Below are 13,686 nucleotides of genomic sequence, written 5' to 3'. Positions count from 1 at the left end.
GTGGTTTGTTTTGAAAATTAGGTCTTTGCTGATTATAAGTATTATTGGATACTTGTTGATTGCTAGGACCTTGTTGGTTATTGTATGGAATATTTCGGTTATAATTCTGGTTTTGATTGTAAATCGGTCTTGGCGGTTGATAATTATTCTGATAATTATTTCCAGGCCTTTGGTTTATGTATGAAATATTCTCTCTTTGTTCCATTGTTAATTCAATACTGAGACAATCTTTTGTTAAATGTGGTCCTCCACACTGCTCACAACTAATTCGTATAGAGTGAATATCCTTAGTCATCTTTTCCATTCGTCTCTCGAAAGCATCTATCTTTGCGGAAATGGAATCTAAGTCATGGCTAGAATCGACTCTAGCTGCTTTAGATGATCTAATGATGTCTTTTTCTTGGTGCCACTCATGTGAGTGGGAAGCAGTGTTATCAATAATTTTGTAAGCATCAGTTTCGGTTTTCTTCATAATAGAACCACCAGCTGCTATATCTATGTCTTTCCTTGTAGTGATGTCGCATCCTTGGTAGAATATTTGTACTATTTGACAGGTGTCTAAACCATGTTGCGGACATCCTCTTAACAATTTTCCATATCTTGTCCACGCCTCATATAGAGTTTCATTTGGCTTCTGTGTGAACGTAACAATTTCTGCTTGAAGTCTTACGGCTTTAGATGCAGGAAAGAATTGTTTAAGAAATTTGTCAATTAAAACGTCCCATGTATCGATCGCCCCTTCAGGTAACGATTCCAACCAATCTTTCGCTTCTCCCTTTAAAGTCCAGGGAAATAACATGAGATATATCTGTTCATCCTCCACTTCTCGGATTTTAAATAGTGTGCAGATCCTATTAAAGGTACGTAGATGTTCATTTGGATCTTCCTTCGGCGCACCACTAAATTGGCATTGATTAGTCACCATGTGTAAAATTTGTCCTTTGATTTCATAATCTGGCGCATTAATGTCTGGATGAGTAATTGCGTGACCTTGGCCAGTGCGTTTAGCTCTCATTCGGTCTTCCATACTTAAAGGTTCCAGATTCTCCATAATTGAATTTGTTGAATCGGTATCACTAGATGCTTCAGATTTAATGGTTCGTTCCTCAACAATCTCTGTTTGAATGATTGGTGGTTCCGGAGGAAAGTTTAGTGGTTCAGGATCTATGAACCGTTCCTGAATATTTTCTGGATTCTCAATTGTGAGGTTGGGTTCAAAAAATGGATTATCGGAAATTTGAACTGAAGTACTTGGTCGACTGGATGACGATTCTAAAGAAAAATCAACGGCGGTTATATTTGTTAAACGATGTCTTGATCGAGTTACAGGTGGTGAACGTACAAAAGGTGATGAACGTCTTGCTCGGTGCATTCACAGAATATCCTATTAGTTTTTAAAAGGAAAGAAAAATTATAATAAGTTATCCAATCAATAGACTTTTCTGATTTTGCCCACGTTTCGAATAGCCAAAAGATGCAGCAGAGGGGCAGGATTCGTTTGGTCTCAATATAATTGAGGACTGTTTGGCTCCAATAACCCGGTCCACGTACAAATCCAACTATTACTACGAACCAGAAAATTTTGATGTCTATTAATTTAACCACTCAAAATAAATTTTCGTAATTTTAAGAAATTTAGATAAGAAGTAGAATAAAAATCTATGTCCTAAAAACTAGAATGGCGAGAAATAAGAAAGAAAAAGATTGCGCGTCGAAAAATGTCGAAAAAGAAAAAATGGTTGAAAAATAAAAGGTGACGGAAAAATAAAAGAAACTTATAAAAACTTAAAAATATTTAACTAATTTAACCTTATTACTACAACTAACTTAAAATTATAATCGCAAATTGAAATTACTAATTGGAATGATAATTGATACATAGTAAAAGGTCTAAAAATATTAAAGCTTACAAGGAAAAACTAAATCCCAAATGGAAATAACTTAAAAAGAAACTAAAACTTAAAAAGGCGTCGCAAAATTCTAAAGCACCTAATTCTTAGTCTAAAGAAAAAGCACTTAAGGAATTCTACGGCAAAGCCTAAAAATCTAGGAGTAAAAATAACTATAGCAAAAACTAAGTTTAAAATTAAATATGAGCTAAAAAAATACAAATATTACGCTACAACGATTAAAAAGGTACAAAATATAAAAATATACAAAAAGTTGTAAAAAGTACAATTTTTATAAAAATATTATTTTTATATTATTTATTTAATAAAACTATTAATTTTACAATTTAATAAAACTAATTTAACTAAAATATATAAATAAAAAGTAAAAGTAAAATTAAAACTAATAATAATAATAATAGTAATTAGGTTTTAATAATAATAATAATTAAAAATAACCCGTAATCAATGCTTGATTAGGGTTTTTGTCCGTGTGTCAGAAGCCCTCCGCGAGTCGCGGCAAAGAGAGAAGAAAACCCCGCGAGTCGCGGGGATCCAGAATTCAGTTGACAGGTTTTACTTTTTACGCGTTTTTCTTTATTTTATTTTTTTTTTTTTTTTATTTTATGTTTTCTGTTTTTTATATTTAAATAAACGATTTTAAAATAAAACTTATATTTTTATAAACTAAAATAGAAATAAAGAAACTTATAAAACTTAAATATTTACAAAATCTTAAAAATACATATATTTTTGTTTTTCTTTTTATATTTTTGAATAATTAAAACGTATTTTTACAAAAGCGAATTTTTAATAAAAGTAACTAAAAATCTTTTTTTTTTTTTTATTAGCGTTGCGCTTCCGGCTTTTAAGATAGTTCCCCGGCAGCGGCGCCAAAAATACTTGATGTCGAACGAGGTGTATATAAAATAGTTATTATTTTACTAGGAAAAACTATTAAATACGATACAATTTTACACAAGATATTTATTTATTTATAGAATGGATATACTTAAACCTTGCTACAACACTTATAGGCAGTGTACCTAATCGTACAGTAGTGTAGTTTTTAGTAAGTCCGGTTCGTTCCACAGGGAAATCTTTAAACAAAGCTCAACGCTATATTAGTTTACTTTTATAAAAATACAAATATATATATAAGTAATATTATTATTATAAAGGGGGGTTTTTACCGTTTAATGACCGGTTTGTCGATTTTAAGACTTTAGTCGCAGTTAAAACCTAATGTAAAATATAAAATAAATACAAGACTTAAATTAAAGCGTAATGAAATTGCGAATAATAAAAGTGCGATAAAATAAACTTGCGATAATTAAAAAGTAAGATAATTAAAAGTGCGATAAAATAAAATAAATAAAAGTGCGATAATTAGAAGTGCAATTAAATATAAAATAAAGGGAATTAAATATGAAATAAAAGAATTATGCTTATTTAAACTTCCGTAATCATGATGTTTGACGTGTTGATTTTAGTTTTATGCCCATGGGTTAATTGTCCTTTGTCCTGGATTATTCAATATGTCCGTCTGGTTTTTGTCCATAACAGTCCATCAGTCATAAATATAAATTGCAAGTGTCCTTGTCAAATTATTATTATACCCGAAGATAAATATTCCAACTAATTGGGGATTCGAATTGTAACAAGGTTTTAATACTTTGTTTAATGAATACACCAGGTTATCGACTGCGTGTAAACCAAGGTTTTACTACTTTGTTAACAATTACACCAATTACCCTTGAATGTAATTTCACCCCTGTTTTAATTATTCTAGTGGCTATTAATCCATTCCCGTGTCCGGTTAAATGAACGATTATTCGTACATATAAATACCCCGCCCATCGTGTCCGATCGAGTTTATATGGTAATTTATAGGGACGCCCAATTGTAAATCTTTATATTAACATTAACAAACTTTCATTTAGTTAAACAAATATAAAGCCCATTATTAGCCCATAGTCTAGTTTCCACAAGTGTCGTTCTTTTGTCCAAACCCCAATTATGGTACAAAGCCCAATTACCCAATTTTAGTAATTAGCCCAACATCATGATTACTTCGTTTTAAATAAGCATAATAATAACTTAGCTACGAGACATTAATGTAAAAAGGTTGAACATAACTTACAATGATTAAAAATAGCGTAGCGTTACACGGACAGAATTTCGACTTACACCCTTACAACATTCGCTAACATACCCTTATTATTAGAATTATAATTAAAATTAAAATATAAATTATAAATATAAATATATTTACGTATGAAGAGGAAGAGAAAAAAGATATGTTTTTTGATCAGAATTCGGTTGGCTTTATAGCCAGACTTGAAAATTGGGGCTCCGCGACTCGCGGCAAAATGCCCCTAAAACTCCGCGAGTCGCGGAGAGGTATTTACAGCTCACACCCTTGGAGTTTCTTGCTGCCGACGGTTTTTATTATATATATATATAATATATATATAATTAATATAATTAATTATATATTATATTATATTTATATACATAGTTAACTTGTAATTTTTAGTCCGTTGCGTCGAGCGTTAAGAGTTGACTCTAGTCCCGGTTCCGGATTTTCGAACGTCCTCGCGTACAATTTAATATCTTGTACTTTGCGTTTTGAATCTTGTACTCTTGTGATTTCGAGACGTTTCTTATCAATAATTGGAACCTTTTTGATTGTCTTTTGTACTTTTGAGCTTTTTGGTCGTTTGCGTCTTCAATTCGTCGAATCTGTCTTTTGTCTTCACCTTTTATTATTTAAACGAATATCACTTGTAAATAGAACAATTGCAACTAAAAGCTTGTCTTTCTTGAGGAATAATGCTATGAAATATATGTTCGTTTTTAGCATTATCAACTACCAATGTGAAGGTATGGTATGCAATCTTGTGTTCTTTCTACTTTGTGTTTTACAGGAAACTAAGATAGCCTACTGGTTAAGTATCGATTTGTTATTCGATTCAACGTCGTCCGAAGAAGAGGAAGAAATCCAACCAAGAACTCGTTTTCAAAGACAACCACGACGTTTTTTAAATAGAGATCGTGAAGCAGCGGGTCAATTATTGTGGAACGATTACTTTTGTGAAAATCCGACGTTTCCAGACGACATTTTCGGATGCGTAAAGTTTTATTTCTCCGTATCAAAGACGGTATTCTTCAACACTCTTATACTCCTAATGCCCCCGATCATTTTACTTTTTTCCAACAACGTCCGGATGCACTTGGACGTCTTGGTTTCTCAACTATTCAAAAAATAACTTGCGCGTTACGGCAATTGTCGTATGGGACGGCCGCGGATATATTTGATGAATATATTAAAATGGCGGAAAAAACGGGTTATGTTACTTTAAATAATTTTTGCAAGTGTATAATTGACTTATATGGGCGGGAATATTTGAGGAAACCTAATGCAACTGACATTGCTCGGTTGTACTCGGCGCACGAGGAGAAACATGGTTTCAAGGGAATGTTGGGTAGTATTGACTGTATGCATTGGGCATGGAAAAATTGTCCCGTTGCATAGAAAGGTCAATATACGAGAGGTGATCACGGTCACCCGACGATCATGCTTGAAGCGGTTGCTTCATACAATATGTGGATATGGCATGCGTTTTTTGGGATGGCGGGTTCAAACAATGACATTAATGTGTTAAATCATTCTCCGTTGTTTGATTCCCTTCGTATGGATAGAGCCGCACCTTCACCGTTTGAAGTAAACGGAAACCAGTATCCCTTTGGTTACTACTTGGCGGACGGGATATATCCCGATTGGACAACACTAATAAAGGGGTATACGACTCCTATTGAAGAGCCTAGAAAAAAATTTACTAAATTTCAAGCGAGTGCTAAAAAGGATGTTGAGCGTACATTTGGTGTTTTACAAGGTCGGTTTGCGATTTTAAAAACACCGGCACGAGTTATGAGTGTTAATAAGATGAGAAGGATAATGTATAGTTGTATTGTTATGCACAACATGATACAAGAAGATAACGGGTTTGCGTTAAGTACTTGGGAACAAGAATGGTTAGATAAACCCGAAAACCGGCCTCGTCGCAATATTCGGAGAAGGGTCAAAGATCGTCGATCACGAGAGAAAGAGATTCGCGATCGAGACGTGCACGATCAACTTCGTGAAGATTTAACGGCTCATATTTGGAACCTCCCGCCAAACTTTCGCTCGATGCATAACTAGTGTTTTTTTTTAATAATGTACTGTAATGTTTTTTTTTTTTTTTTTTTTTTTTTGGGTGTATTTTTTTTTAATTATAATGTTTTTTTTTTAAATAATTAATGTACTTTTGTCTAATTAATTTTATATTTTGTATTAAACAAAATAAAAAATAATTTAAAAACAATAAAAAAAAGAAAAAGGAAATGCCACGTCACAGGCTTACCAAGACAAAAGCCCCCCATTACAACTCCCCCCCAAAATGTCATGGCTCAGTCACAGTTTTTCTCCAAAAAGTGCAACTCTACCACTTCACGTCACAGTCACCATTATCTATGGTCTTATAATTATAACTATAAATAAATTGAAATCTTCTATAGTTTCTATTAAATCCCTATAATGATGATGTCATTATTAGGCCAATTTATTTGTTAAAAAAAATTCAAAAAATAAAAGAAAAAAATCTAGACATGGTGGGTGATGTCATTAATCTAAATAATTTTAAATTAAAATTAAATCTTATTAATTAATTATTATTATTATTAAATCTTATTAATAATTATTTTAATTATTAAAATTAAATAATTTTGAATTATTTTAATTAATTATTTTGAACTAATTACGAGAAGGTATAAAAGCTAGACAGAATTCTAAATTTATATTTTAATTTACACTTTTAAATAAAATGATAACCAATATTATCTCTTATGATTGGATGTGTATTGTTTAATATGCATTTTAGGTGTTTGATGCAATGTTCAGCTGGCGAGTTTCTTAGTCGGACTATGTTGTTTCACGGGTCATTAAACTAAATGAATTTAGCATTTACGTTCACTTAATACCTAAAACATATCGTTAAACTGTTTCGTTTAAACAAACTCGTAGTTTCACGGGTCATTTCACTAGTAACATACTATATCACAAAGTCAATACTACTCATGTATAGTTACTGTTCCTTTTAGATTGAATTGTCCTTCCACAATGAAAAAAATCATTACTTGATTACTTAAGCATACTAAAAATAAATTGGGATTTATGTTTGGTACGACGGAGTAATAATATATCTTATATGTTACGGAGTACATAGAAATAAATAAATTGGGATTAATGCAGAGAATACACTTGAAATCTATATGAAATTTATTAATATCACGTCATCTCACACTTCAGTTAAAACTAAAATCACGTTGACAATTTAAAATATTTTTTTAAAAATGGGCAAACTCACATAACTTATAGTCTTTGACTCTTTGTTATCTATGGACGACAACACTTTAGATCTCTCTATATCTCTCTATATGCAACTTCTATTCCATATATAGGCTTATACAGTGGTAAATCTTCGATCAAATTTAATGCCCTTGATATATTAGGATTAAACCTTAAAACACTTCAAGTTCTTGATTTTTAAGTTTTGTGAAATTTCTGATAATATTCCTTTTAGTGTTGGCAATTCGTCCAATCTTAATGAATTGTATTTATTTGATAACTCCCTCACTGCAAGCAATCCATCTAGTTTGGGTCAGTTATCATGTACTATCATCTTTCAACACAATAAACCTGAATCTTCGTATGCAATTACATTGACATCTTTGTTGTTCGCACATACTTTATTTGAGGATATCTAGATAATGTTTTAAGAGTTTGACATAATAAACCTGAATCTTCCATGTTGCCGGTGTTGTTGACTTGGTTGACATCGGAAAACGAACGTTTGTTGGGGTTTCTCTCGGGGTCGTATTGTCTGCCCGAACGGTAATTGGTACTTACTCGATGAACCTGTTTGGGTTTTTCGGACACGAGATTTTTTCTTGGTTTGCAGGCCTCGGTTAGGTGTTCTCGGATTGCCCGGTGAACGTTTTGGTTATGCGGTTCTCGAGGAGTAACAGACTTGGGATTGGATTCGGGATCGAGTTTATATATGTTTATTTTAGGTTTTTGTTCGGTGGTTGTTACTTGTCTGTATTTTCATTTCACAATTACAACTCGGCTCGCTCTGCTTTCAATTTGTCGTCTAGGTAGTATAGGACGCACAAAGCGAGTGTCAATGTTGTAATCTCACTACAGATCTGCATGATCTGCAATGTTGTACCACCGGTTCTTTGAACATTTTACTTATATATATATATATATATATATATATATATATATATATATATATATATATATATTCGCTAAAAAAATCTGATTGTATTATTAATATATGTTATTTATGTTTAATTAAAGTTTTTTATCTCATTTTAAAAATTTTAGGCAAAAAATGGGTCTTGAATCGTATTGTTGTGTTATGTTTATTGAGGTATCTCAATCTCAACTAGTGATTAGGTTTATTGAACTAGCTTAATTATTGTTAAACTAGTTAATTTGATTTTAAATGAAGTTACCTTTCTTTTTAAATTATTTTATCTATGTACAGTTCTGTTGATTGAAGTTAACTTCGTTAGCTATTATCTATTTTAGCTTACCTTGTTAGTTGGTGGAATTGATTGCTCGTTGATATATTAACAGCCTCGGTTTGATCTTTATGTAAGTTAATCGTGTTCGTTGAAATAGATACGTTGTGTTTGGATTCTGTTTATCTGTACCAGGTTACTGATAAGCACATTTTTTAAGTATTTTGATGCGAATAGTACTTATGCTTACCCGGTTTTAATGTTTTTAGAAGGATGGTGAGATTAGGCGTTTAAAATAAGCAGTTTAAGATTTCTCATGTGCCTTATGAATGGAGTACGATTTAACTCTCCAATCAGCAGTTACTTTCACTATAGTTTCGATAGTGTTTTGTGCCTTCATTTATCTAGTGTTGAGTGCCTGTTGTGCTTGCATACCCTTGCAACAATTCAGATTGTTTATACACTAACATATATATCTACATTTGTATACATGTGTGCGTTTACGTACATTTGAGTAGAACAAATGGTTTTGGACAGTGCTTATGATTTATATTTGTGTAAAAGTTGGATGTCAACCACTTTTGATTTATGAACATTGTGCTCATTATGTCTTGTATCCTGCATCGATGAATATGCTGACTCGTCGCTTGAAATCATGAATCAATTTGAATATTTGATATGTTTGATATTGTTCAAAATTTTGAAATGCGCACAGTAATTTGACCATTCCAGAACTATATTTAGCAATTGTTTTTGTTCGGGTATTTGGTCCCCAACTATTTATTGCTGGATTCATAAGAGTGGATTTGTTATTATATGATAAAAAATATTTATCATCATTTGTGATCACTGTTTGTCGTTGGTTCGCATGACAGGGAACATCACAACGTAAATGATGATGTCAGTATGTCACTCAAGCTCCAACTAAGAACTAACCCAGACTTTGTACTCTAAATATAACGTTGTAACTTGGATGATTTTTAGTATTAGTATTAGTATTAGTATTAGTATTAGTATTATAAACAAAACAAAAATTGCGTGAACAGTTAAAAAGTTGTGTATTTGATATTGCTGTAAAAAAATGATATGTTGGGAGGTAAAAACCATTCTTTTGTTTGTCAATAGCCTCTTGTTTCTTGTGGCCCCTATATACAAAGAACCCAGGTAGAATTTTATATAATATAAAAATTGCACAAAAAAGTTATCCTTGTTGTTTCTATGTATGTCTTATGATTCTTTTGTTTGTCTAACTAACTACATTGTTTGTATGTGGGGTCCTAAATATCCAAGTGAAATCTATTTATCCTCACTGTTTCATTTTTAGCTGATATAAATGGTGCTCAAAGGGTACAATGTTAGTCATATAGAATGACACCAAAAAATACAATCAAGACCCTTAAACTTCCAATATGGTCAAAACTGGTCCTTCTTAATTGTGTGTCATCTAGACCAACCTCCATACGAGGTATGTCGATTATGACTAGACGACATCTGATCCGCAAAGAGTCTTAACCTTACAAACGTAATGACTCTTCAATACAATTACATCACCATCCATGATCAACTAGACATGCACAACATCAAACACAAAATATGGATTGCAAAATAAACATTCTTATTTTTAACATTCCCTTTCAATATGTATTTTGAAGAAGTCAATTATATTTAACTTTCTACAAAACAAGTCATGTTGAGATTTACGCAACCCCTTTGTAAATATGTCATGTGGATTCAAATCAGAATCAATTTTACAAGTTTGATTGTTCCCGCGGTAATCCTTTCTCTAATAAAATGTATATTAATTTCTAAATGCTTAGTTCTTTGAAGAATGGGCTAGTTGCAATCAGGGTGTTCACAAAACCGTCAAACCGCAAAAATCGGTCGGACCAGACCGATTTATTGGTTCGGTCCAGTTTTAGATATTAGCGGTCCGGTCGCCGGTTTTAGGAACTTCAAACCGCGAAACTCGGTCCGGTTTACAGTTTTGATAGGCCACCGACGGTTAAACCGGACCGGACCGGACTATTGAACAATATCATATATTGTTATATGTATATAAACAACAATAATATATATGATAGATTTTTTTCATAAAGCAAGAAAGTAAGTTTCATTGATTAATAATATATCTTATATGTTACAAGTATGTATATGTATGTATGTATTACTGCTACTACACTGTATTACTTATTACTATATGAAATATATTCAAGTATTACAGTGTATGTTACATTTACTTGATTATAGCTCTATAATTATGCAACTTTCCAATGGACTAGTAATACCCGAATAGCCACCATGCATGCAAGTTTACATTATAGCTATAAGGCATTTAAAACAGCATCTACATACACTGATTTTAACTAATTCCTACACTTGATATTTCTTATTTTCTTTCTTGACACAAACCGAGTGATTTCCAACATTCAAAAGCATATTTTTCCTAATTTTCTCAAAGTAGACTTAAGAATTCAATTTTCATTTGTTTATTTTCATTAATTTATACTATATCTTATATGAAAATAAAAGACTAAAAAAAACTCGAAACCGTCAAACCGGTTAAACCGGATCGGGCCAAACTGGACCAAACCAGGCAGTAAGACAACTTTCTTGGTCTGGTTTGGTTACATATATGTTGAAACCGTGAATGCCGGTTTGGTTTGAGATTTAGTCGAAATCGGACCAAACCGGACCGTGAACACCCCTAGTTGCAATCTTAGTTGCAGGCTTGTTGTCACAATGAACAACATGTGCAAGATTATTTATGCCCAGTTCTTTTAAAAATGTAAGGATTCACATGATTTCACAAGTCACAACAGCCACAACCCTATATTCAGACTCTGTTGAGGACCTAGATACAGTTGGTTGTTTCTTTTTTTCAAGAAACAAGAGAAGAACCAAAAAAACACGCAAAACCCAGTTACAGATCTCTTAGATGACAAACATTTTCCCCAATCAGCATCAAAAAATGCTTTCAGACTGAGATCACTTTTTTTTTTAAATGTGAACACCATAACCATGACACTTCTTGAGATATCTTAAATTATGAAAGCAAGCTTAATATGAGACTCGAAAGAAGCATGTGTTAGGACCCTGAAGTTGTATAGTGTTAATGTGAAATAAGCTTAATTGATGGTTCTTTAGAAGAGAGCTATATAAGGAACCTAAGTAGTCCTAATTAGATAGTCATTGCATTGTAACTGAGTTCTAGAAGATGTGGAATGTAAATCTTGTTAATTCTCTCTAATACCGAATGTGACGATCGCTCCAAATCCATATGGACGAACACGTCATTCATCGATTTCATTGCGAGGTATTTGACCTCTATATGATACGTTTTGTAAACATTGCATTCTTTTGAAAAGGCACACCATAAATGAATGTTTAAATCAAAGGTTTTCGACATCTGATTATTTTTACATATAGAAAATCACCGTAAATAATAGTTTACAATAGTAATTCCGTTGACAATGCAGTCAAAATAAGATACATGGTGATGATTTGGTGAATGCAACGTTTCCTTGATAAATATGCCATGTAAGACTCCATGCACATAGCTTGTCTAACATATAAGCAAACAGCGGAAAACTTCTAGGGAACCTGAGAAAAAACATGCTAACAAGTGTCAACACAAAGGTTGGTGAGTTCATAGTTTTAGTGTTTCGCATAATCTGTATAATAAGGTGGATCACAAGTTTTCAGTTGTTTCATCTAGAAACGTTTATCAAAATATTCTACAAGATTGAGCACCCTGGTAACTAAACTTTAACGTCTATATAATAAGTACCCCTGTTTTAACATACATGCAACCAACATGTACAATAAACGCAATCCAACGTGTACTAAACTCAAATAGCATACGTCTGTTTTATAGTTCAGGCTAGGGTTTCTATACCTGGAACAGATGGGGATGTCAAGCCCTATGGATCCATATATAACTACTCGCGCCCACCAGTTCTTATAACCGGTAGTTACTAGTTACCAAATCTAAGGGATTTTCGGTTCAAACTCAGTGTATAATTAAGTATGTACTTGTATCCATTGCGTTTAAAATAAAGTGCATGTATTCTCAGCCCAAAAATATATATTGCAAAAGCAATTAAAAAGGGAGCAAATGAAACTCACCTTAGCAGCACATAAAGTTGTTCATCGTAATGTGACCGAAACTCGGATTATCAAATAATCGTAGATCTCAACCTAGAGAACAATAAATGTCTATCAAGCTAGGTCAGTTCATAGTGTATCACAATCCTAATGCTCGAGATCGACATATAATAGTTATCCAAAGTCGTTTCAAAAAGTCAATTTTGACAGTTGCTTAACAAAACGAGACGTGTTTTATATAAGGATTCATTTATTCGACTGATAATATTCAAAAATTCAATTTATTAATCTTACAAACAAGTTGTTTAAAGATCAATTGCAGATTCAAGAGCAATTCCAATTAATGTTAATCATAATTCAGTTGATCATATCTTTTAATCCGTTCATCGAAACTATTCGATATCTAAATGAAAAGTTATTGATTTTTCGCCAGCTTTCCAAAAATATGTATATCATATATCTTTTACCAGTAATATATGTATTTAATTCATGATTCATAATAAATTGTTTAACGACGAAATTTTGCATACGAGCATGCATAAATATATATACTCGAGTACTAGACATGGATACACTATTAGTATATAAAAGATAAAATATAAATGCTTACGTATCAATATTGTGATTCAATATTGCAGAAAAGTACGTAGACGCAACATAGATGATAACAGTAGGTTTGACTTGTAAATAATACCCATGAACATTACCCATAACCTCCATAGCTATAACCCACAATTTCCTTAACTTTATCCCGCTCAAAAACCCATTTTTGAAAGTGACACGCTCATAACCTCGTCGTAGTATTTTATGTATATTACTAATTAATAATTAATAATACTAATAATTAATAAGATTAATAATAATATTAATCTTAATAATAATAATAATAATAATAATAATAATAATAATAATAATAATTTAAATACGGAGGAAGTAATATAAATAAATATGTGTGTGTGACAAACAACTGAACTCGCGAGCTTTTATAATGTTTTCTGAATCTGATGCCCATGCGATCGCATGGGCTTCTAGTGCAAATGCCATGCGATCGCATGGCCTGCCTGGACAGCTCACATCTCTTTTGTACACTAGCTTGTCGACATATTTTTTAATTATA

General features: G+C 32.1%; 1 protein-coding gene across 1 annotated transcript; it reads left to right on the top strand.

The window, feature by feature from the left end:
* The first annotated feature begins 5,469 nt into the window (after positions 1–5,469).
* Positions 5,470–6,096, top strand: LOC139863456 (protein ALP1-like). Its single transcript, XM_071852090.1, has one exon. The coding sequence runs from the start codon at positions 5,470–5,472 to the stop codon at positions 6,094–6,096; it is 627 nt and encodes a 208-aa protein (XP_071708191.1).
* Positions 6,097–13,686: the final 7,590 nt, after the last annotated feature.

Source organism: Rutidosis leptorrhynchoides, chromosome 8 (genome assembly GCF_046630445.1).
Source record: "Rutidosis leptorrhynchoides isolate AG116_Rl617_1_P2 chromosome 8, CSIRO_AGI_Rlap_v1, whole genome shotgun sequence".
Taxonomy (NCBI): Eukaryota; Viridiplantae; Streptophyta; class Magnoliopsida; order Asterales; family Asteraceae; genus Rutidosis; species Rutidosis leptorrhynchoides.
Note: the sequence above shows the minus strand (reverse complement) of the source record. Positions and strands in the feature narration are given on the sequence as shown.

Coding starts and splice junctions, on each gene's coding strand:
- LOC139863456 (XM_071852090.1), top strand. CDS start 5,470: ATGCTTGAAGCGGTTGCTTCATACAATATGTGGATATGGCATGCGTTT.